This window comes from Haematobia irritans, chromosome 5 (assembly GCF_050003625.1).
Source record: "Haematobia irritans isolate KBUSLIRL chromosome 5, ASM5000362v1, whole genome shotgun sequence".
In the NCBI taxonomy this organism is placed as follows: Eukaryota; Metazoa; Arthropoda; class Insecta; order Diptera; family Muscidae; genus Haematobia; species Haematobia irritans.
Genome location: NC_134401.1, coordinates 172,916,791 through 172,942,981, shown reverse-complemented (window position 1 = coordinate 172,942,981; position 26,191 = coordinate 172,916,791). Strand labels below are relative to the sequence as shown.

Here is a 26,191-nt window from a genome sequence, read left to right as displayed (position 1 = left end):
TGTAATTTGAAGCCACATAGCGGCCAATTTATATAAATTACAATGGACTACTAACTATGAACAAAGCACAATTCAAGTTATGACAATGTGAGAACAACATATGCGTGTATATATATAAATATGTAAAATAAATTAATTAACAATATGATAACAAAGAAATTTGACAAAACATTTTAGGTTCCCAATATAATTAAAAAAAGGACAATATAAGAAAAGATTATTTACTAAACCAACCACAACAAGGCAGCACTACTAACACGATGTGTCGAATCAGAAATCGAGAAATCCTTTAAGTTAGTAGGGAGACAATGACTTGGCAAGTGGCACAACAAACTGATTTCGCCGCGAGCGGCCAAAAGAAAAGTCCACGAGAAATTGTGGTAGCTAAGCACTGAAAATCTTGTGGGAAAAGAACAAGTGACGTGAAGTCAATATACCTAGAAAATGGACACCCTTGGAACTCCTGGACATGAGGAGAAATACGATCATATCGACGAAGTGAATGTAGATAACGGACTATTCTATGAATTGCTAGTTTAACCTCCCTTATGTTACCAGCATTTGTGCCACAAAAAACCACAATGCAGTGTAGATTATTGGGCATTGTCAAAGCATGTACAAGTCTCTTTTTCGATGAAAAAGGTAGCATCAAATCAGAGTTGTACAATTGACGTACAGTCAAATTTGTTTGACTAACAACCTTGTCTATATGTAGATGAAATGAAAGTCTATCGTCAATGGTAACCCCCAAACATTTTAAATGGTGAACAACTTCAATATCACACCCATTGTAAGAGAGAATTAGTCCAATATCAGGATGAGATGAAAAAATTAATGCCTTTGTCTTAGATCCATTGACGGAAAGATTATTGAGACACATCCAACTGTATAAATTACTAGTTATAAAATCAATCTTAGTTTGCAAGACATCTATATTCTTAACACCCCCCCCCGAAAAAGTAACTGAACATCATCGGCGTACGAAAAAGGGGAACAAAACATATCAAGACTTGTAAATAAATCATTAACAAAAAGTATGCAAAGAATTGAGCCTAATTAATTTTTTTCACGATTACTTATCTTAATTAATCCACTTTAAGGAATACAAACTTTTTGAAAATTTGCTTTGGGATATTCCCCATCAAGTTATAATAAAATTTGCAACAAATATTTATAATTTTATTGTTGGTATGAAAAATCTGGCCATACTATTTATTATTATATCCTTGTTTTTGACATTTACTTTTATACTTGTCATCACTACTTTAATTGTCATTGATCTCAGCTTCCGCTTTAAGTCTCTCTCTTGTTTAACATCTCTTAAAAGAAGCACGCATAATAAAACTCAACTCCCATTTAACTAATTTAATCGTGTTTTAATTAAACCATCACAACAGGTTATGGGCCCAGAGTCCGTTTATTAAATTAGTTAAACCGTTTTGAGAGAAACAAGAATTGAATTTGTATAGAATGGCGTTTGCTACAAATTTTAATGTTGAAAAACTGATCGGAAGAGAGAATTATGCATCGTGGTCATTTGCAGTGAAAAATCTACTTCAGCATGAAGAGTTTTGGGATACGGTCCAAGGAATTTATCCCGCAGGTGGAAGAGATGTCAAAGCTGACATAAAAGCAAAAACCAAAATTATTTTGTTAGTCGACAAAATTAATTATGTCCACATTGAAGATGCTGCGACTTCGAAGGAAGTTTGGGACAAATTAAAAGCCGCCTTTCAAGATTCTGGGTTGACCCGCCGTGTTGGTTTGTTGCGGCAGCTTATTACAACAACTTTTTCATCGTCCGAGAATATTGAAGAGTATGTAAGCAAGATTGTGTCCACTGCTCATAAGTTGAAAGAAGTTGATATGCCAGTAAGCGACGAATGGATCGGAACATTACTCTTGGCAGGCTTACCAGAAGAATACGCGCCAATGATAATGGGTATTGAAAGCTCTGGAGTGAAGATTACGTGTGACGCTATAAAAACTAAGCTTTTGCAAGATGTAAAAAGCCCGAGTAGCAGCAACAGCGCAGCTTTTTTTACCGACAGGAAGAAGAAGAAAAATTTTCCAAATAAAAAAAATCTTCGCTGCTTCAATTGCAATCGGTTTGGGCATATAGCAACTAACTGCAGAGACAAAAAGAAAATAGATAACATCAACAGCGCACATGGATTTTGCACTGTCTTTGTAGCTGGTGCCATTAATCCTAATGATTGGTTTGTAGACTCAGGCGCAAGTCTTCATATGTCGATGAGAGTGGATTGGTTTACAGAAGTAAAAGAGTCACATATCAAGGAAATTTTTGTGGCCAATAAGGAGCGACTGCCAGTAAAAGGTGTGGGTGACATAAAAATGCAGCTAAAAATTGATGGTGAATTGTTGGATATAACAATTTTTAACGTGCTTTATGTTCCCGAATTGACTGCAAATCTCTTATCCGTCAGTCAAATTGTAAAAAGAGGCTACACCGTCGAATTTCTGGACAAAAAGTGTGTTATATCAAAAAATAACAAAATTGTGGCTACAGCTAGTCAGAAGGACAGTATGTATAAGTTGGATGGTCATACAAATCATATGTGCATGATTGCAAAAAGTGGAAGTTTTTCATTATGGCATGCCCGAATGGGACATTTGAACCATCAAGATATGTTGAAGACACAGAAGCGTGTAAATGGAATGAAATTTGAGATGTCATTAACTGAAAAGTGTGTGTCGTGCCTTAAAGGCAAAATGTCAAGAAAGCCGTTCAAAAAGTCTACGTCTAGTACAAAAGATTTACTTGAACTTGTGCATTCGGACCTTTGTGGCCCGATGGAGGAGACATCTATTGGAGGAGCTAAGTATTTTATGATTTTCATTGACGATTTTTCGCGTAAAATCTTCGTATATTTTTTGCAGGCAAAAACGGAAGTACCAGCATTATTTTTACATTTTAAATCCCGTGTCGAGAATGAGACCGGCAAAAAGATTAAATGCTTGCGTACGGACAATGGCAACAACAGCTGTCATCAATACTGATCAACAGCGAAATACAGCATCAGACTACAGTACCGTATAGCCCACAGCAAAATGGGGCCGCCGAACGTGCTAACAGGACGATAGTTGAAAAGGCGCGCTGTATGTTATTTCATGCTGGATTACCAAAAAAGTTTTGGGCAGAAGCTGTTGCGAATGCCGTATATGTCATAAATCGTTCCGTTTCTGCCTCTGTTGCAAAAAATATTCCACAAAAAATGTGGACTGGCGAAGAATTAGATTTGTCGCACCTCCGAACTTTTGGTTGTCGAGCCATTGCGTATGTACCTAAAGAGAAGAGGAAGAAATGGGATGCAAAATCACAAGAATTCGTATTCGTTGGCTATTGTGAAGACACCAAAGGCTATCGTCTTCTAGAACTAGATGGTTTACGTTTAGTAAAGAGCCGGGATGTAGAATTTTTTGAGGACGAGTTTCCCCAAAGACAATCAAATTCAGAATTCGATGGATATAAATTTCTTGATGTTGTTTACAAAATTGGTTGTCAACAAGAAAGTGATGGCACAGATGATGATACGACCAATAGTGATGGTACAAATGTCAGTGATGGTACAAATGGTGATGGTGGTACTGTTTGCTCCAACGTTTTTGAAGACAGTGTTGAGTTGTCAACAGACAGTGAAAGCAGTGGTTCATTTTATGATCCCCCAGAACAAAATCAAGTTGAAACCGAATTGGAAACAAACGAAAATAACACCGTCCGTCGTTCAGCTCGCACTCCAAAGCCTGTTCATATGAAAGACTATTATTTGTATTTAGTGGAGGCTGACGTTGTTGATGATCCATTGTCTGTGGATGAAGCTTTAAATAGTGTTGAATATAAGCAGTGGAGGCAAGCCATGGTTGCGGAATACAAATCCTTAATGGACAACAACACCTGGGCATTGGTTGATTTACCTCCAAATACTAAACCTATAAAATGCAAATGGGTTTTCAAGAAAAAGCGTGACGAAAATGGATTTGTTCAGCGGTATAAGGCTCGATTAGTAATCAAGGGATGTTCGCAGAGACCTGGTATTGACTTTCAGGAGACTTATTCTCCAGTCGTCCGTTATACATCAATAAGATACTTATTGTCAATAGCAGCCAAATACGATCTTGAAATTGAGCAGATGGATGCGGTAACCGCTTTTTTGCAAGGAGATTTAGATGAGCAAATATATATGGTGCCACCAGAGGGTGTATATAGCGATACCAATGGTAAGGTTTGCAAACTTAATAAGGCTATCTACGGTTTAAAACAAGCGAGACGTCAGTGGAATATAAAATTGGATACCGTTTTGAAAAGTTTGAAACTGAAGCAGTCAAAATTAGACCCATGTATTTATTTTGATATTAGTGACTCCAATATATTTATCATCGCCGTATATGATGATGACCTGTTGATTTTTACTAATAACACTGAGCTTAAAAAAAAGGTGAAACAGGAACTTCAAAGAAAATTTTCTATGAAAGATTTAGGAGAAGCGAAAAGTTGTGTTGGGCTACGAATACGAAGAGATCACCAGAAGGGTGAGATTTATATAGACCAGTCAACGTATGCTGCCGAATTTTTGAAACGATTTAATATGGATGAATACAAACCAGTTTCGACGCCTTTTGATTTCAATGTAAAGCTAACAAAGCCTCGATCGGATTTAAAGTGCTCCGATAACATTCCGTATAAAGAAGCCATAGGCTGTCTTCTATATTTGGTTCAAGGAACACGACCGGACTTGGCATACGCAGTGAATTATCTGAGTAAGTTCAACAATAATTTTGATAATTCGCATTGGACAGCTGTGAAGCGTATCTTTAGGTACCTTAAGGGTACAATAGATACAAAAATTACCTACAAGAAAAATGCTGATTTTGAAATATGTGGATATTGCGATGCCGACTATGCTAGTGATTTGTCAGATAGAAGATCGTGCACAGGGTATGTGTTTATTCATCAAGGTGCTATTAGCTGGAACAGCAAGCGACAAACTACAGTAGCCTTATCCACGACAGAAGCGGAGTACATGGCTATGGCAGCAGCTGTACAGGAGGCCGAGTGGTTGCGGCAATTTCAACAAGACTTGTATGAAAATTTAAATGATGGCGGCATATTAATCTATTGTGACAATAAAAGTGCCTTAAACCTGGCATCGACGTATGCCTATCATGCTCGTTCAAAGCACATAGACGTGCGTCATCATTTTGTTCGGGAAAAATTAAACGATGGTCATATAAGGCTTCAATATGAATCGTCAGAGAATATGGCGGCTGATTTTCTTACAAAACCAGTGACTAATGCGCTTTACAGACTATCAGTTATTCCGGACGGAATGTCGGTGTTTGTAAGGAATCTTGCAGTGTGTCGAATCGATATGACTTGTCGGCGATGACTAAATAATCGGTAAATGTGTTATCGATCCCATAAACATGCAGCAGTATCGATTATGCCTTCGGACTTAACTTATATTGTGCACAATATATGGGATATGTTCGACACGAGCACTGTCGTCTGGAATAACTGATAGTCTGTAAAGCGCATAAGGAAAAACTCTTGAAATGTGCCTCGATATTGGGACTTACATTTGTATAGCCAGCTTTTAGTGGAGGTGTTGGTATGAAAAATCTGGCCATACTATTTATTATTATATCCTTGTTTTTGACATTTACTTTTATACTTGTCATCACTACTTTGTCATTGATCTCAGCTTCCGCTTTAAGTCTCTCTCTTGTTTAACATCTCTTAAAAGAAGCACGCATAATAAAACTCAACTCTCATTTAACTAATTTAATCGTGTTTTAATTAAACCATCACAACATTTATGCCTGTTTTTTTAGTGACATAGCTTCCATTTTAGCCATTTTAGCGAACTTAATACCCACCTTTAGTTAAAACAGGCACTGCACTATCGGCCTATACTCCTTGAGAAAGGTTTGAAAGCATGTTGAATAAAAGCAATGTATTTTTGTTGATTGGCAATAACTTTAATCTTTAATTGCAACCTACTCTATAAGTTGTATGACAAATCTTATAATCTGGACACTAGTCTTATAATTTGGCCTCTTCACAGCTGATGGGAAAGTTTGTGAGTTGGTTTATGTTGAGCATAAAAGTACTCGAAAATATACAAACAAAAGATGCAGCAACAAATTTCTAAATTGAAAGTTAATTATAAAATAGCACATTAAAGAAGATTTTAGAAAAGAGAAATAAGCCAATGAATACATTGCGAGTATTCCATTACCAACTATACTTTGGAATCTTGAGATTTTTTCATCACTGTCTCTTATAATTTCTTCGTCCATTCATTATCAACAATAGTAAACACTAATTCTTGTTTGATTGTTAATTTTTACCAAAATTATGATACTGGATGAAATTGTTTCATGGTAAGTGAATTGTTTAATCTTAGGAATTATTTTACAGAGCACACACTCCTCGAGGGTGGAGATTGGTAAACTTAGAAAATCAATCTCGATGCCCTTGAGAATTTGGAAATACAATGTCATACACAATATGCCGAAAATTTATTGGTAATCTGTAACAGATGATACTAAGACCAAAATGGAATGTGTCTCCCAGATTGTCATTTGTCGTTTCAAGTAAATTGAGTAATGTACTCCTTAAATACTTGTAGGTATCAGAAAAAGATTGGAACCTATGACAAAGAACCATGGGAGAAGACAGTGGAAATGAAAATACTAGATGGTTTCAACAGCGGAGTGACGCTTAAGACTGCCAAACTTAAAACTGAGCTTATAGATGTGGATTTAGTTAGGGGTATAACATATTTTATTAATTCAAGCAGAGTTTAGATTTAATATTTTAATATAACCACAGGTTCTACTTTCCCCAAGGCAAAGCCCAAGCAATCGCTTACAACTGTGATACGCCTATCAGTATTGCGCTATCTTTTCCTCCCATTGTATGCCCAATGGTGGGTCAAACAGACTTCCCCGAATGCGTTCGGTCTATTATTTTTTCTATATATGAGCCAAATGGTAAATTTAGCAGTATACAGCTATAATGTAAAAGATGATTCAAACATTCAAGGTAAAGCTGATACAAATCGAACGGCAACATACACAAACGATGAAAAATCGGATACAGAAGTAAATCGCCCTCTATATTTAGTCCCAAATGTATTACATTTATAAGGATTTTTCCCACTTTCAGCACGTGATTTCAATATCGGAGCTATTGATTCCTATGGCTTTAAGTCTTCTTCTAAGTTTAATACATTCGCAAATAGTAGCCACCAATATAGCGCAGCAAAGTGGATCAGTAAAGTGTAAAAGGAGGCGATATTCAAATGCTAGCCAAAGAAGTACTGGAAAACTACGTAGACGAAAAAAGCTGGTTAAGTAAGTGCATTGTTATATGGTGACAATAAGCTATGTTATACATGATGTTTTTTTTAGGCTACGCAATCATGACCAACTGGAAAATAAAAAGTCGGGTGTTAATGAATTCATTGCTAATCCTAGCAAGTCAACATTAGATGTATCTACTACTAATGTTGTGACAGCAAGTACTAGTGCTTTGAAAGTTCCTCCATCATCTTTGAAAATTGACGCTCCATTCGTTCCACACAATAAGTTAGAGGCCGCAGAACTTACCAATCTCGAAAACGTACAAATGTCTCAAACAGATAATAATTGTATGGGGAAACGAAATGTAACCTTTGCATCACACACTCAGGAAAAACAACAGCAAACATCACCACAATCGGTTTCGACAACGAGCAGTACCCATACTTCTCAGCAAGGTGATATGTCTAGTTTATCTTCAAACAGTCCAAATACATCGCCCATAAAAACGGATCGTAATGATATTGAAGAATTCTACGATGATTTAATCAGTAGAACAACAAATAGTACTGACATGATCAATGCACTTCCAGCACCTCAGCCAACACCTCAAAATGTCGTAGAAAATGAAAATTTACGACGTACTGTTGGAGATGATGATGGTTTTGAAAGTCTCAATGGCAAAAGTTCGAGTGGGGAAGATACCAATGTTTCTCCACAAGCATTGCGTTTACGTAGTGTACTAAACAATCATGAAAGAGTGGAGCAGTTAATGGAGGTAGGAATTTCTCAGAAATATTTCGTTGTATTAAGTGGTTAATCTTTCTCAATTAGCGCAAAAACAAAGTTCAAATAGCAGCGTCTAATGTCGAATATATAGCCCATAATAGGACAATCAATAAAACGAGAGATGTTAGTAGCGATGAGACTGAAGAAGAGGGTGATGATGGTGAACTGGTATCGAGTCCAGCGTCGCAGGTCACATCAAACTGCAACGACTGCACTACATCTGCAACCGAATGGTTGGGCATAACAACAAATAGTAAGAAGCATTGATTAATTATTCTACAGACTAAAAATGTTTATTAAATTACTTTAGGTGACGAATGCAGTTACAGTTCGGATTATGATAATTCTGATGATTACAAAGCCAATCAATATTCTGACGAACACGTATCTGATTTGGACTATACGCCAAACACAATTTTAAATCCCCATGGAACCAGTGATAGAAGTGAGAATATACCAGAGATGATCTCATTGAAATATAATCTTGTAATTTCTTTGATTTTAGTTAGTTGCACTGTTTGGGATCATCGAGAGATAAAGAAAGCACAAATGTCTGTCTTGGAAATTTCCTCTTCCATTATTGAAAATGTAGAGTTAATGCCGGAAACAAATGACTACATATACATCGGTATATTGTTTTCCTTTATACTTTCCCTGATACCTTCTTTCTGCAGATTGTGCGAAATTACTATGGATTCGGAAAAATCTAGTGAAATAAATTACTTCGATCTGCCCATGATGCTGTGGGAGAAAGCATCGTTTTCGCTAACCGCCATATTTGGGTTTGCATTTGGCCACACGAAATGGGAAAGAACAATTTTGATGATAGGCTTTATAAATCGCCTATGTTTAACAATGATACTCTTCATGATTTTCAGTGTTGCCGAACGAACTTTCAAACAGCGGTAAGAGGACCAAATTGGAATATCACACTAGAACATACTCTAACTTCTCATTATTATTCTTTAAGATTTCTCTATGCAAAGTTATTCTCGCATTTGACATCATCGCGACGTGCTCGAAAGTCAAATTTACCCCATTTTCGATTAAATAAAGTCAGAAACATAAAAACTTGGCTAAGTGTGCGATCCTACTTAAAGGTTTGTATATATCATCCACTTTCGTTGCAGAGGAATATGTTCACTTTTATGGATTGACACATAGAAGTAATCTACCTGTATTGTAATTTACATATTTCTTTATAGAAAAGAGGGCCTCAACGTTCCGTTGATATAATTGTATCTGCAGCATTCATTGTTACACTGCTTTTGCTGGCTTTTTTGAGTGTAGAATGGCTTAAAGATTCTGTCCATCTTCACTCTCACTTAAATTTAGAAGCCTTAATGTGGTCCAGCACTATCGGCATATTCTTATTACGCTTTATGACTCTGGGCAATAAGATACATCATAAATATCGGTCCGTTTCAGTTTTAATAACGGAACAAATTAATTTATATTTGCAGGTAAATATTCGAATATATTAAATCTCCTGTGCAGTGTATTTTAACTGTTTCTTTATCAGATTGAAAAAAAGCCGAAGAAGAAAGACGAACTTATGGTATCCAATAGTGTTTTGAAACTGGCTGCCGATTTGTTGAAAGAGCTTGAGACTCCTTTTAAAATTTCGGGACTCAGTGCCAATCCATACTTGTTTACGACTATTAAAGTTGTGATCTTATCAGCCTTATCTGGGGTTCTCAGTGAGATGTTGGGCTTTAAACTTAAATTGCATAAAATAAAAATCAAATAATGTACCTTACTCTTTTACATTAGCCTATTATATTAGTTTGTATTTATAAATGCTATGTATATTCGAATAAGTACCTAACGTAACTTCTCCAAATTAATGCACCCCAACATAGAACAATCTCTCTTGTGATTTTTTTAATGGGAAACTCTTTATAGAAGATACAAGGTCGAATATACATATGCTGTTGATCATTTTAGATGCAATATTTATCTAAGTTAGAAGTAAATTATTTTGTCACAATTATATTTAGTCTATATGTTTTATGTTGTATTCTTGAGATTAACTAAAATTATTTTAAAAGTAAAAAAGAGGCATACATTTAAGGAAATCAATTATACTGTATCACAATCTAAATGGAAAATATCTTTTTGTATTTGGTGTAGGAAATGTGGGGAATGGCGTAAATGCGATCTGCTGTGACTTTTTTCGAATTAAACTGAATCATCGATAAAATGTGGGATTGACTTATTCAGATACAAGATTGCCAATTTGGAACTTTTTCTTTCATTATTTCATTATTTATCATACTATCATTATTTATCATGCTATAAGCTACCAAATTGAAATTGCTATAAGCTACCAAATTGAAATTTTGGCATGATGTCCTTGTTTAAAAAAAAATTATTTTCTTATCCCAATGGTAACAAAATTATTACAAGCACAACACAGGCAATTATTATTTATCGAAATTAATTAATTAATTTTGATGGTCAGTTTTAGTTCATATTGTGGTATATTTTTTTATTAAAATTGGGGATGGGTTTAAAGGCCTTGATTTATTCCAAATGACACTGACTATAAGTATTTTTTTATTTAATGAAATAAAGTCGCAGTTGAAGCCAAAAAAAAAAAAAATATTTTTTTGTGAGAGAGGAGCACGTTATAAATTTGGGACAACTTTAAAAATGTTCAAGCAAAACAACGTTTAAATTCTGCATCTAAAATATATTTATTGATGGACTATAGATTATATTGCGGGTGATAATTTTATTTTACTATATATACTGTTAATATACCTAGAAACGAATGCGTTTTATATCTTCCATACGAAAATCGGAGCGTAAGGTAAGAATTGTTTTGACCTCATTTTGCGAAATACGCCATGTCAGCTCCGAAGAGTTTTGTGGATTCCAATATTCGTTTACCTCTGAAACTTTTTCCAAATTCAATAGAGTAGCGATTTGCGTTAATCTAGTCATTTTGTCACGCACAGACCATGAAGTTGCACTAGCTAAATAGGCTCCTAAAGCACGAACCTCCTGATCGAGAACTAAACCACCTAACCGATTAAAGATACATTTCTTTATAGTTTTTTCCAATCGCAATGTTAGCTCAGATGCAACTATACTTATCAGTGCGTCATAATTTCGTGGCGTTAGATATTGTTTAAATGTGTTTAGCAATCCATCTATGTGCACTATGAGAAACTGTACGAAAGTTTCTCCTGCCTCGTATGAAGATAATTCATCTTCGGTTAATTGATGTTTGTAATTCAGATAGTTATCAACCCAAGGATGAAGTCTTGGATTAATTGCACTTGACCGCAATTGTTGCATTCCAAAATCTACACATGCCTTTAGAGTATCACGAACGGATTTTAATTCAGATAGGCAGCTTTCGATTAACTGTTTCTCTGTGGTGGTCATGGTCGTGTAAGCCCCTCCAATTTCGTGTTCCATGGTTCGCCATAATGTATCAATGTATTCGGTAGCTACGTCTGCGTTGTTAAGATGTACAAGAAAATGCACCCGCGCTTTCTCATTATCACTGGAATGTAGTTTTCCTTGCTGAAGCGAAGTCTGGATCGCATTGTAGGCTTGAGTTAAATCAATGTAACCCGAGGGATATCCCGTTTGCAAGTGCGATTTTAAAGCATTTACAAAATCGTTGTCCAAACAAGCTGCAGCATTATTGACAACGGCACAAGTACCATTGACGGACATTGTAGTTAGGGATCGTCGTATTGATTTTCGTAATATAAAGAAAACATCGTCCACCATTGAGGATGATAACTGCCCACTTTCATGGACATCGAGTGCGATGGCCTTAATGACGCTCTCCTCCATGAAATATCTTTCAAATAGAAGGTATGTTCCCAAAAGTTCTTGTGTTTGTCGCCTTAAGTCAGACTGTTGCAAAACTTTGTTTAAACTTTCAATTTTCTCACTTCGCAGTGATTTATCTTCAGAACATTCCTCAATATCGGCGGTGACGCGTCGCTTCATAAACCTGAAATACAATTCAACCCTCGAGTGCATAACTGTTATTTCTACAATTGTTCCATCGATGTCTTTTGGATTTAATTTATCAATGGATCCACCTGAATTCATACGATAATGTCCTAGCTTAGAAGAGCCCGATGAATTTGTTGAAGGATTGCGTGTACGAACATCATTAATCTTTTGTTTTTTCATTTCAATTTGGCGATTTTTTACGAATGCAGTTAATAAATTTTTAACATCATCGTCGCATTGACGCTGTAAAATCTTCAACATTTCCAAAAGGTGGCCAGGCCCATAATAGGCTTCAACTATGGGTTGGTTAACTTCAATAACTCTGGCGGTGTTCTCGAGTACGGATGTCATTGCATCCGCGTAGGCTATATGATCCCGCTTATTTGCTTTCGCTAAATCCATTGTGTTCCGTAATTCTTTCTGATTTTTAGTGGCCAACTTGGTACATATATAATGGGAAAATTTCTCAATACCTTCCTGGTGGTGGCCAAGCAATGGAAATATCTTGAAGAATCTCTCAACCGATGCTAAATCGTCCTTTTTTACAGCCTCTTCAAATCGATTAACTGTAATTTGGCGCATTTCTTTTGTTCCAGCTTCGAGAGTGCGTACAGATTCAATAATTGAGCTTTCTGACCCCTGAACATCATCAGCCGTACGTTTTAGCAGTTGCAAATCCATGGCAAGGAAACGACTTATATGAGCTGCGGCTACTTCATAGTCTTCGTCAACTATAGCAGTTGTCACGCCTTGACTACATAGCTGCAAATCAATCAGATCGTGGACACGTTGCTGACTTTCAGAGACTCGGCTTCGAGCTAAATCAAGTCTTCGCACTTTAGCACTGACGGAAGTTGCCAACAAGGCCGTGTGGACGATTTGACTATCAAGATTCTTTGTATCTTTGGCAACATTATTTATTTTATTAATAGCTCTGGTTATGCCTCCCAATTTGGCTTCAATTTGACATTGCTTGCCAAGTAATATATCCAAGTCATTATTAACACTATCCTCCTCAGCTTTTATTCTGGATAAAACAATATCGATGTCTTTGTCCACATTTAGGTCGACATCCTTTAATAAAGCCGACAAAATCATTTCCAAATATACCAAACCACAAACAATAAATTTGATTTCTGGCTAGACCAAAATACAATCAGCTGATTCTGCAACACCTCATCAAATCAAAAATATATGGGTGGTTGGCAAGGTACACATTAGGGCTGTTTTCTTTTAGCACTGGATACCCTAAGCCATGAAGGACTTAAAGAAAACGGAGTACTCGTTTATCCAGGACATCTCCAAAAATATGCAACACTGTCATCAGCTGTTTAAAAACAATCACAGAAAACATAGTTTGACACCCATGGCTCATCTACAGTATGTCAAGAAAGTGTTTTGACAATAGGATAAAACTTATGTTTTGTTCCAAAATTAAATATAATTTAATTTTAAAAAATATTTTATTATGTATTTTGCAAAGTATACATATTTTATTTTTCTCAAAACGAATTAACAACTCGATTTTTACTTCAATTATTTCTGGAATTTGAAATATTTGGCAATGTCAAAAGACTTTCTTGACATACTGTATGTATTATAAGGTCTATGATCCTAACTAAAATAACTGTTCTCATCTCCCTAAAAAGAGCGGTTTTGGTTACAATTTTTTGTTCAAATATGAACTTTCCTCTGTTGCATCATAAACGTTCTAATTTTGTGTAAAATTGGCAAACTACAAAAAGGAAAACGAAAGAGATTGTGCGTGCTCTTATTATACCCTCCACCATAGGATGGGGGGTATATTAACTTTGTCATTCCGTTTGTAACACATCGAAATATTGCTCTAAGACCCCATAAAGTATATATATTCTGGGTCGTGGTGAAATTCTGAGTCGATCTGAGCATGTCCGTCCGTCCGTCTGTTGAAATCACGCTAACTTCCGAACGAAACAAGCTATCGACTTGAAACTTGGCACAAGTAGTTGTTATTGATGTAGGTCGGATGGTATTGCAAATGGGCCATATCGGTCCACTTTTACGTATAGCCCCCATATAAACGGACCCCCAAATTTGGCTTTCGAGGCCTCTAAGAGAAGCAAATTTCATCCGATCCGGCTGAAATTTGGTACATGGTGTTAGTATATGGTATCTAACAACCATGCAAAAATTGGTCCACATCGGTCCATAATTATATATAGCCCCCATATAAACCGATCCCCCGATTTGGCTTGCGAGGCCTCTAAGAGAAGCAAATTTTATCGGATCCGGCTGAAATTTGGTACATGGTGTTAGTATATGGTCTCTAACAACAATGCAAAAATTGGTCCACATCGGTCCATAATTATATATAGGCCCCATATAAACAGATTCCCAGATTTGACCTCCAGAGCCCCTTGGAAGAGCAAAATTCTTTCCATTCGGTTGAAATTTGGTACGTGATGTTAGTATATGGTATCCAACAACCATGCAGCAATTGGTTCCTATCAGCCCATAATTATATATAGCTCCCATATAAACCGATCCCCAGATTTGACCTACGGTGCCTTTTGGAGAAGCAAAATTCATCCGATCTGCTTGAAATTTGGTACGTGGTGATCGTATATGATATTTAACAACCATGCCAAAAGTGGTCCATATCAGTCCATAATCATATATAGCCCCATATAAACTGATCCCGAGATTTGGTTTTGGAGCCTCTTGGAGGAGTAAATTTCATCCGAGTGAGTTGAAATTTGGTACATTGTGCTAGTATATGGTCGTTAACAACCATACCTAACTAGGTCCATATCGGTCTATAGTTATATATATCCCTCAGATAAATCGATTTCCAATCACACAAAAATTGGTCCATATCAAGTTCATAATTGTATATATCCCCCATATAAGTAACCCCCATATTTCAATTCTGGCTCTCTACGTACCGTGGAAAAAGTCCATATCGATTCGTAATTATTTGTAGACTTACCTATACATAACTTTTTTGTCTAATATATACCACGTATGGACTAACTCACAATTTAGAAAACGATGTTAAGAATTTTTAAGATACCACAATCCAAGTATTTCGATTGTGGATGACAGTCTTTCGTAGAAGTTTCTACGCAATCCATGGTGGAGGGTACATAAGATTCGGCCTGGCCGAACTTACGGCCGTATATACTTGTTTTTCTCGTTTATTCTTAATCTTCGGAACTGTCAAACAAAGTTTGACACCCATGGCTCATCTATGTATTATAAGTTCTATGGTTCCGAAGATTAAAGATTAATAAGAGAAAATAACGTTTTTGTTCTCTTTCGTTTTAACAATTTTAACAAAAATTTAAACATTTATGATGCAACAAACAATTAACTAAATTAAAAACTTACAAGTTCAAAAAATGTAATTTTAAGATCATTCGCTCTTCATGAACAACATAAAAGCGTAAAATTTGTTATAAATATACGTATAAAAACAAATATATTTAAAATTTGTCCATTGGTATCGATAGCTTGGTGAGTAATCGATATTGTATATATGGCATTCGATATCGATATTTTTGCAACTCTATTGCAGAGATACACATTAAATAGATTTGTGCTGGCTACAAAACAACGTGTTATTTTGTATATTTATATTGCGTCTGTTGTTTCCAATGTAAGAATACATAGATTAATATTATAACATTTAAGTGCTTTTTAAATATTCTACAAAATAATATCTATAGTGTATAGTAAAACGCAGACGTGCAAAAATTCTTTTTGACTTGGAGTGAAAAAATATGCGAAAATATACATATATAGCAATGGTGTAGTAGAGGGAAAGAGATGCCGAAAGGAAAACTTGTATAAGCTACATTCCATATGATAGATAAGGATAGGCATATGAGTATTCTGCCATTTATATTGTTCTATTTCTTCGCTTTTGGTTATCAGTTAGACACAATGACATATGCGGCGCTTTGCGATAGCATAAACATTTATAGGGAGCAAATAATTTAAACGATTTGCTTTGTATTTTATAAAGAATGGTTTCAAATTTATTCTATATGGACTATTTATTTATATTTACAACATATATTTGTATTGTAGATGTACAATTGGGTTTCTCGAAATAGTTTCTTTGAATAATGGATTTTTTTCGCCATACCGTCGTTTCATTGTGTTCGCAAGTAATGGTGTTCAATAATTCGTGTGGAAGTGAAAACCAGTTGAAATAAAAATTGTTAAAGAGTAGTTTTACCCCAATTGCCAAATAAATTTCAATACATTTTTCTACCATTGACAAAAAAAAAAAACTATCAGTGAATGAAACTTCTGAGATTTTCTCGTGCCTCGCCTATGCTATTGTTTTTCTCTAACCACCCATTTCTGCAGATTGAATGTTGATTTGGAATTGAGTTTGTGTATGTGTGTGAACTTGGTTGCAAATAATGTTGATTATATGAATATATTAATATCTGTTATGTATTTTTGCTTAGGACTCGAACACGTTGTTTGTCGCCAGGACTCCCGGATTGTTTATGAAGCGCTGCTTTTCAATTTATTGAAGAAAACCTGCAACCATAAGCAGCGAGCAGCGTTTGAGCTGAGATAAGTTGACCCGATTTCTACGTTTTTGTTTTTGTATTCTATCGCCGCCTCGAAGTAAACACATATAGAAAATGAACAACAAGGCTGACGTCAACAGACGGGTTTTGACTATCCAAGCCAAAAAGAAGAGGCACAAGCCAAATAAGAAACGTGGAAAAGCGAATGGCAATTCTGGTTGTGGCCAACAACAGCATATGTCTCAAAATGAAATAAACGATGCAAACCCAACACCATCTGATGTTATTAACAATCATCTCCAGGATGACACAAATGATTTAAAGTCGCCCAGTGCAATGCCAGATGTTTGCGGCATATCACCAAAAATATCAAAATCATTTTGTGCTGCACCCTCGTCAAGTGGTTCAAACTCTTTGGCCGGTAATACGCCCATAACAGGATCGTCCAATACCTTAGATGAATCTACAACATACATTGTTGGCACAAGTACATCGGCAAACAAATCTTCGGCCTTTATTCATCCAACAGAAGTTCCCAATGACGAATATTTGCCTCAAGAAAATTACTTGGAGAATTCGAATGATTATTTGATGTACTGTCAGGTTGAACAATATTTTAATGATCCCATTTATCAAGCTCACTACATGAAGGAACAACAACGGCTACGGCAGGAACGGGAACAACAGCAAGAAGCGCAGCAGCAGCAACAACAACAAATTTATCAATATCCACCACGTAGTTCTTCCAATGATTCTGAAGAATCAGAATTGAATAGTGAAAATGAGGAACAAGAATTAAAAGAAGATTATTGCAAGGGAGGCTATCATCCAGTAAATATAGGAGATTTATTCCAAGGTACGTATAAACAATATATGCTTGTTAAGAAACCTCATTCTTGGCCATATTTGTTTCCAAACTGTCGACATTGTTAACTATGATTTCGATATAAATATTAGATTGTGTGTACATTACACTCTTATCTATGATAGGATTAGTCCAAAGCGAATGTCTCAGTCAGAAAACAAAGAGTCAAAAATGAATAAAAAATACCTCCTTAAGAAAAATATTTTAAGAAAAGTAAATATGATTTTTTTTTAATATCGAAATAATTTGAAATTGTAAAACTATCCTAAAAGTAACATTGCTAATTTCTTATTTCAAAAAAAAATCACTACTTTATAAATGATGTGATGTGTTTTAGTATTTCGTTTTTCAATATAGTTTTTTTGATCGTCTATAGAACTTTTCAAAAGTGTTCTGTAGTTCTATTTGCATTTTATACAATAATGCAAAACAAGATTAAATATATTCACCCATATTGGTTAACAAATAAATGACACACACACATCATTTGCTTGATTCTGCATATCGTTAATTATTTACAAATTTCCGAATATGAATGAGAAATTTCATGTGCTTACTATTTTTCGTAGACAATATGAATCACTACTACTACATGGAGGAATGACAAAAAAACAAAAACAAACCACAATGTCGATCAATCAAACGATTTAGTTAGTTAATTGTTTTCTTTTTTTTTCCGTATGTATGGATCTTCTGTTTTATTATTCTGGTTGTGGGTTTGTCATCATCAAATGACTATTTTAATGTTACAAGGGATGTATCATTGTAAATTTTTGCATTTATGCACTGATTTTGTTGTTTTTCGTTTTTTTTTTTGTTTACATTATCAACCACACAAACACATTTTCTTTCAGCAGTGTCCCAAACCAGTTGCGTAACTACATGGGGTTTCCTATAGTGGGCCATCTGCGCTACTTAATTTTTGCTAATTAAATGTTTAAGAAACTTCTAGTTTATAGGGCCATAAGCCCTATAACTCACTCATATGCTTTGTTTTTTTTTTTATAAATACATATGTGAGAGACCGTTTACAAGTGTGTCACAGAATATTTGTCTATGTACGCCAACCTCATGTATGGGGATCTTCTGTATGTGTCATAATGTGAGAGGACATGTTTTTAAATAGAATAAAAACGATGTCTCCCAAAAATGCGGAATGAGCACCTGTTTATCTTGTCCTGTTTCTTCTCTTTTAGGCTTATTATTTTAGTTGCATTGATAACGTAAACTTATTTGCCGTAGATTACTAGGGTGTTTATATGATTAAAGAAGATATGAATCTTACTTACATGGAAGATTTGTAATATTTTTTTCGAAACTATTTCACAAATTTGTGAATGATGAAAATGTTGCCATATAAAAAAACAACAGAAAGAGATACCGTTTGGGAGAAAACTAAGTTATAGTATATCTACAGTGCGAATACTTATCAGGCAATTTATTTACAAATACATTTAATTTGTTTTTAACAAAAAATTAGATTATTGTAGATATTTCGAGAATAATTCGAAATTGAGACTTACAGTGAGCAAAAAAAGTTGCACACTAATATGAAACAAATTATGAAATAATATGGAAAATATGAAATAAATATATATTTATTATACCTTAAAGTTTGAGATACGAGATTTAATTTAAGGTAAAAAAATATTCACTTTATATTTTCCACATCGTTTCACAATTTATTTCATATTGGTGTTCAACGTTTTTTTGCTCACTGTATGTTCAAAGATATATTTGATTTTATTAGGCAGGTTATATCAGATTAGTCATTGCATTAAATCATAAAACTAATTTAAAAAATATAACGGTCTATAATAGGCTTTAAATTGCTTAAATAAATAGAAATAAATAAATAAATTGCTGTTTAAATTTGTCTCTAAGTCTGTTTTGATTTTGTATCGTGTCTAATATTGTGTAGGTTTTGTTTAAAAATATTTTTTAGATTTAGACATCTATAGATATATCTAAACTACTATTGAAGAAATTATCTTTGGAATTTTAAAACGACAGATTATTATTAAAAAATTATTTAACTTAATCCTCAATAATTAAACTCAAATGATCTCGCTTCATTTTTGAATAATTATATTGTCAAAACGGTTATGTATAAAAATTAAAGTTTATGAAATACGTCGCAGGGGGTCTCGTTGCATTATGTGTTTGGGCGCTATGTCCTTGTTTTATTCATAAACCCAGGACGATTTCAGCGGTACTTTTAATTTTTAGCTACAGTTTTTACGATTTTAGTTTTATTTTCCAAATTAAAGTTTTCTCTTTAGAGCAAAATTTTCAAAAACCAAGTTCAACATAATGTGAATACAATTGAATACAACAATTCATTCAATTTCCAACACCCGATTTAATGGAATTTTATACTCATACTATCTCTATAAATGTAAATGTATACATCCATTCATGTGAAATAGTTGAAAAGAATGCAACGACCATAACGATGGTCAATTGGATGGGATATGATTAAAAAAAAAAAAAAAAAAAAAAAACACATCATCATGCAATAAATTGACAATACACGGTTAGCATGTAAAGTAGCTCTTACATGGATATCCAACAAAATAGTGACACTGTAATATTCAGTCCAAACAGACAAGCAAATGAGAACCTTTTTAAAATGGATCTGTTTGATGATAGTATCAATATAACCGACTTCATCTATTTATTAGGTTATACATATAGTGATTATGTCATATAATCGATTTATTTAATGTGCGTATTAATGAAGGTATTAATGAATCACTTTGATTTATAGGTCGCTATCATGTCGTCCGAAAGCTAGGTTGGGGCCATTTCTCTACTGTGTGGCTATGCTGGGATTTGCAAGAGAAACGTTATGTGGCCATTAAAATTGTAAAATCAGCTCAACATTTTGCCGAAACCGCACGAGATGAAATTAAAATACTCAAATCCGTACGTGATTCAGATCCCAACAATCCAAGGCGGCAGAAAACCGTCCAATTGTTGGATGACTTTAAGATAACGGGTGTAAACGGAACACACATTTGCATGGTGTTCGAAGTTCTTGGAGACAATCTTTTAAAACTTATACGTAAATCCAATTATCGTGGCATACCCATTGAAAATGTAAAAACCATAACACGACAAGTGCTCGAAGGTCTAGATTATTTACACACTTGCTGCAAAATTATACACACCGATATAAAACCGGAGAATGTGCTTTTGTGCGTAAATGAAAACTACGTAAGGAAATTGGCTAACGAAGCCACCGAATTGTACGTTATGAATTTTAAGATGTATCCATCGTTTGTTAGTCGAGCTCCTAAGGAATATCGTGAGCCTCAGATTACGGGCAAGATGAGTAAAAACAAGAAAAGGAAACTCAAAAAGAAAGCCAAAAAACGATTAGAGCTGTTCAAAAAGCAATGGGATTATTTAGAGCAAAGTGGAACCACGAATGAACAAGATCCCAATCAAATGTCGAATAATATTAAAAATGAAGTTGAAGCCGGAGTTTCTACAGCAACTGGAAAATGTTTACAGAACGGCGATGCATCTGATGTTGATAACGACGAAGAATATGACCTGCAAGATGATACTGCTGAAGAGAAGGCCGCTGACGGAGACGCGGACGATGATGACGAGCATGCCGTTGAAGATAAAGCGATCGACATTAAATCCAAGCCTAACAAATCGAATAGTGGAATGCAACAGCAACAACAAAATGATGGTGCAGAACCCAATGCTGGGGCAAACACTTCGGAAAATAAGAAGAAAAAGAAAAAGAAGAACAAGAGTAAGTACAAGATACTCCACCGAAATAAAACAAAGAACTCGTTTCATATTTTTATTACTATTTATTATTTTTGTTTTTTCAGAAAAAGCTATTCAACAACAACAACAACAGCAGCAGCAGCAACAAAATGATAAAGCCATTAAACCTACTGCAGCTGGAAATTCAACAACATCTTCGAGTAGTGGCAGTAACACGATTAAAGGAGAGCTGAATGATTCAACGAGCAGTTCGTCAGTTACTTTAAAGGGACAGATATCAAATGCCTCCGACTGTGGACCCAAACAAAAGAAACAGCAACAGGGACAGCAGCAACAACAACAACAAAAACCTCCAACAAAACCTAAAAACAATAAGGCAAATCAGAAAAACAATAAGAACGGTAATCAAACACAAACACAGCAACCACAGCAGCAACAATTGCATCTACACCAACCTACAGCTAATAACGGGCCAACAACGGAATCCGAGGCTCGCGAGTGCAAAAAAGATCCCGCCTTGGAACCTTGTGATTTTGATGTTAAGATTGCTGATTTAGGTAATGCCTGTTGGGTCGATAAACATTTCACAGAAGACATTCAAACACGGCAGTATCGTTCTTTAGAAGTAATATTAGGTGCCGGTTACGACACATCAGCTGATATATGGAGTACTGCCTGTATGGCCTTTGAATTGGCTACCGGTGATTACTTATTCGAACCTCATTCGGGTGATAACTATTCAAGGGATGAAGATCATATTGCCCATATTATTGAATTGCTCGGTCCCATACCTCCTCATATAATATTCCGAGGGGCTTACGCAAAGACTAGTTTTAATCGCAAAGGGGAATTGCGTAATATCACTGGTCTCAAACCCTGGGGTCTGGTCGATGTCCTACATGAAAAATATGAATGGTCACTGAGTGAAGCCGAAGCATTTGCCGAATTCTTGAAGCCTATGCTACAATTTGATCCTGCTAAAAGGGCTACTGCTTCTGAATGTCTAAAACACCCATGGCTAAGGAGATAAAATACACTGTCTAGTCCCTGCCACCAACTCCAGTTCCCCGATGACCACGAGCAAAACATACCGATCGTCTCCTCGTCAGCATCAACTACAACACCAATCACTAACACGCATAACACTACGACGAACTCAACATCACCGCCACAACCTTCATCTCCTCCCACATGTCAACAACAAAGACGCTTATTGCCCCGTTTATCATTGCAACCTCCCATTGATAGCGAACGTTTGCTAACGGCTACAACGATGCCGTCATCGTCGACCAACTCATATTTACGCTCTCCATCTATGCCCGCCGCCATACCATCTGAGACGAATCTATTTTCTCCATCAACCAATAACAGATCTCCTTCACAGTCGTTAATGTCATCAATTTGGCGCTTATCAACTTCGAAATCGTTATCACCACAAGCGGTTAATCCTGCAAGAACAAATGCTGCGCAAAATTTGTGCTGGCGCAAAACAACTACATGGCGTCGCATTTTTAAAAAGAAATGAAGTTTCATTATGCAAAACATGCGTCTACAAGACAGACGGTGGTGTTTTTTTTTTTATCAAATATGTTCTTAAATTCATTTAGGCATCTTTTCCTTTATTTATTTATACAAAAAGAACACGTCACATTGTGAGGTATATTCGAGTCCCCACAAACAAAAACTCAACATAAATGAGACAAAAGCTTAAGAAATTGTCATGTTTGTTTTTAGAATTAAACTAGAAATCCTTCACATGCGAAAACCTTTATTATAGAAAGACTAAAACTATCAGTTAGCAAATAATAATGAATAAAACAAAATGCATCATCGTAATATGACACCAAGATTTTCTATTACATTTGTTTTCCGCATAGTGTTGTGTTTCTTTTATTCCTAATTTTTGGTTTATATGTTGAAATTATTTGAATCATGGCACTTGTATATTTTTTAAATAATTTTGCACTTGTATATTCTTTTAAAATAGCAACAAAAAACACATCCGCGCTTTAAACTGTAAAACACATTTAAATGACTTTGTTTTAATGATATACAACATAATACATAATAAATTAACTTATTTTCCTCATACCATTTTTCTTTTATTTATTATTTTCACCCATATGATTCGATTCTTTGTATGATGTACATTATTATCATAGTAATAACACCTCCCCATTTAATAAAAAGCAAAGCAACAATAATAAACTCTCTAGGAGATACTACTATACTTAGGTATGTGTGGTGTTGAAATATATGTTAAAAGAGATGTGGACCTTTTTAATTTATCGTTTTCCTAATTGATACTTGATCCAAATCAAACATTTTTATGAAAACAAACTTTCTTTAGCTTAAAAACATGATGAAATATGAATTTTAAGACCGCATGATAGCAATAATTACGTATAAACGATGTAGCGAATAAACATTTTTAAATATTGCAATGAAGATACATAAGTAGAACACACATAACTCGAAAAGAAAGCAAACTAATTTGCTAATTTCTAAAATAAAAAGAAGCAAATGCATTGGTCCTAGTACTATCACGTATCTAAATGATATGAAATAAATGTAACCTGTTCAAATAAACTTGTTGTTGCACACTTCTGTTAATAATACTATCGATCGTAAAGAAAAATTTGGGTTTTGAAATTCGAAATTTTTGTTTTGGGGGTTTCAAGAAGAAAACAGACGGGGTCGACGTTTTTAATTTTTTAAATCGAGTTGACACCCATTTTTTTTACATCTCCACAAACATGTTCAGTCGGGCTCTCCACCCTGTTACCCTCCGTGTGCTAAGTTTGTTTTCATAGATGAGCTCCAGACTATAAGGTCAGTATGTAACATGAGGATCATATACCGATATCATTAAAGGGCAAATCGGTAAAGGATTCGAAATTTCCAGGTTCTACTGGGTTTTGCATTTTCTTTGTGTGCTTTTATCGGGAACTTTCTATGGAAACATGACCCTTCACAATGGGGAATTCCACCTTGTGAAGAGAAAAACCAGTCGGACAATAATCCGATCAAATTTGAGACATATATATTCCTTTTCCTAAATACATCCTACTACACAAACAAACAAAACCACGTTGCCTTAATTGATTTTTAATTTTTTACTATACCATTTTTCTATAAAAAGTTCTGTTTTTCATTGTTCGAAAATATAGTTTTTTGCCTTTTGTGTTCATTTTGGCATTGCAATGTTTAACTTCCTGGGAAATTTTATTATTAAAATTATAAAATTTATGAAAAAATGGAATCGATATCGGATAAATATCTATAATGCCAGACACAAGAGTTAATAATGCACAGGTCCACTCATCTTTAATACATAGCAAATAAATAAGAATTATTATAACTAAGAAAAAAGCAGCACTCCATAAAGTGTAATTTGAAATAAAAAAATATAAAGCACGTTTAGAGCTACATACATTCCCATAACTATCAATGCGTGTAGCCGTAACGAGAAATTATAAGCTATAAATAAATTATTAAAGCAAATTAGTATTATTTTAAAGGTACATACTCCGTGAAATACATACATATATGAATTAAATGAATACAGACTATTTGATTAATTATAGCAGTTTCTTTTATTCCATGGTAAAAAATTACAGACAAGGTATGATGCATTTAATTTACAAGCAAATCGACACGAGTTACATTAAACATAAAAGTTTATAAAAAAAAAATGAAAACTTGTCGACTTTTGGCATACTCAACTTGCGAGGCCATACAACTTAATTGTATACAGAAAAAAATATCACCAAAATATTTCCAATTAAAAAGTTAATTAAAGTTGAAAAATTTTTTAATTAATAAATTAATTGATACAATTAACTTTTTAATCACGATAGAAACATTAAGTTAATTAAGTCAATGATTGAAAATTTTAAAAATTTTAATTACAAAATTAATTGATACAATTAACTTTTTAATCAAATTCGGAAGACTAATTCAGTTAAAAAAGTGCTGATATTTTTTTAATTAAAAATGTATTTCAAACAATCATTTGTTAATCCAAATAAAAACTCTAAGCCAATTCAGAAAGTAATTAAAAATAGTTACCTTTTTTTAAAATAAATTAATTGAGTTTTGCAATCAACATCAATTAAATTTTTAATTGAATCAATTAAAAAATTAATTGAAATTTGCTAAAAAATCAATTAATTTTTTAATCAAGAATTTTTTCTATGCCCAATTAAAGCTGTGATTGATACTATCATTTTCGTGATTGAAGACATTTCAATTAAAAAATTAATTGGATCAATTAATTTGGTGATTGAATCAGAAAAAAAATTTTGTGTGTAGGAATACAATCATATATGTATATATGGTATGAGCTTGTGCTCTCCAAGACCACGCTTATATTCAACATATGGGTAGCATGGAATATTAACAAATACCACAATACTTAAAGCACATTAGTTCGATATAAATTTCTAGGCAAAAATATTGAAATGCTTGTGAAGTTGTTAGTTTTATGATGCATTTATTAAATGTAGTTCTTTTTTTATTTTTTGGTTTTTAAAACGATTTTTTTATCTTTTTACATTTTTTCAATTGAATTATAATGGAAAAAACTACTTTACCACAAGTTGTTAAAAAATTTGAGTGCATTTTAAAGAGAAAATGTTAAGTATAAAATTTGTCGGAAAAGCCTATCCCTGAAATCAGCATTTTTGGTAAAAATAGTATATTTTCAAGAAAAAATATTAAGTAAAAAAAATTTTCGGAAGAGCCCAGTTGTCGAAATATCGACCTCTGAAATTTAGTATTTTATTTTTTTGTTAAGTATGCCTACATTTTTATGTTCAGTATGCCCACATTTTTAAATGGAGTAAATTTTTTTATGAAAAGCCTAGTTTTCGAGATATCGACCTCTGATTTTTTGGATACTATGCCTAAATTTTTTACACATTTTGAGTATTATGAATGTATGCTG

At 34.3% G+C, this 26,191-nt stretch overlaps 3 protein-coding genes across 5 annotated transcripts; 2 read left to right on the top strand and 1 right to left on the bottom strand.

The window, feature by feature from the left end:
* The first annotated feature begins 6,105 nt into the window (after positions 1-6,105).
* LOC142239002 (protein phtf-like) lies at positions 6,106-10,226 on the top strand. The gene is made up of 11 exons (XM_075310769.1): positions 6,106-6,405; positions 6,654-6,796; positions 6,857-7,128; positions 7,193-7,380; positions 7,438-8,104; positions 8,161-8,368; positions 8,426-8,560; positions 8,621-9,020; positions 9,086-9,215; positions 9,321-9,578; positions 9,638-10,226. The coding sequence occupies exons 1-11, from the start codon at positions 6,380-6,382 to the stop codon at positions 9,863-9,865; spliced, it is 2,655 nt and encodes an 884-aa protein (XP_075166884.1). The 5' UTR covers positions 6,106-6,379; the 3' UTR covers positions 9,866-10,226.
* A 569-nt stretch (positions 10,227-10,795) lies between these two features.
* On the bottom strand, positions 10,796-13,277 carry LOC142239003 (conserved oligomeric Golgi complex subunit 4-like). Its single transcript, XM_075310770.1, has one exon. It carries the CDS (start codon positions 13,195-13,197, stop codon positions 10,882-10,884), a length of 2,316 nt encoding a protein of 771 aa, XP_075166885.1. The 5' UTR covers positions 13,198-13,277; the 3' UTR covers positions 10,796-10,881.
* A 2,352-nt stretch (positions 13,278-15,629) lies between these two features.
* Positions 15,630-23,334, top strand: LOC142239001 (SRSF protein kinase 3-like). Of its 3 annotated transcripts, none has more exons than XM_075310766.1 (4): positions 15,630-15,736; positions 16,560-17,484; positions 20,264-21,265; positions 21,348-23,334. In XM_075310766.1, exons 2-4 carry the CDS (start codon positions 16,743-16,745, stop codon positions 22,271-22,273), a joined length of 2,670 nt encoding a protein of 889 aa, XP_075166881.1. In that variant the 5' UTR covers positions 15,630-15,736; positions 16,560-16,742; the 3' UTR covers positions 22,274-23,334. The 3 variants fall into 3 exon arrangements, with proteins under 3 accessions (XP_075166881.1, XP_075166882.1, XP_075166883.1); XM_075310767.1 differs by lacking the exon at positions 15,630-15,736 and adding an exon at positions 16,200-16,484; XM_075310768.1 differs by lacking the exon at positions 15,630-15,736 and adding an exon at positions 16,200-16,488.
* Positions 23,335-26,191: the final 2,857 nt, after the last annotated feature.

What these genes read in the sequence shown, in the direction of transcription:
- LOC142239002 (XM_075310769.1), top strand. Translation starts at nt 6,380, where the DNA reads ATGATACTGGATGAAATTGTTTCATG. An exon ending in GTGTGCGATCCTACTTAAAG is followed by an intron (nt 9,216 to 9,320) that starts GTTTGTATATAT and finishes ATTTCTTTATAG; the next exon opens with AAAAGAGGGCCTCAACGTTC. An exon ending in AAATTAATTTATATTTGCAG is followed by an intron (nt 9,579 to 9,637) that starts GTAAATATTCGA and finishes TTTCTTTATCAG; the next exon opens with ATTGAAAAAAAGCCGAAGAA.
- LOC142239001 (XM_075310766.1), top strand. Translation starts at nt 16,743, where the DNA reads ATGAACAACAAGGCTGACGTCAACAGACGGGTTTTGACTATCCAAGCC. An exon ending in TATAGGAGATTTATTCCAAG is followed by an intron (nt 17,485 to 20,263) that starts GTACGTATAAAC and finishes TTTGATTTATAG; the next exon opens with GTCGCTATCATGTCGTCCGA. An exon ending in AAAGAAAAAGAAGAACAAGA is followed by an intron (nt 21,266 to 21,347) that starts GTAAGTACAAGA and finishes TTGTTTTTTCAG; the next exon opens with AAAAAGCTATTCAACAACAA.
- LOC142239003 (XM_075310770.1), bottom strand. Translation starts at nt 13,197, where the DNA reads ATGATTTTGTCGGCTTTATTAAAGGATGTCGACCTAAATGTGGACAAA.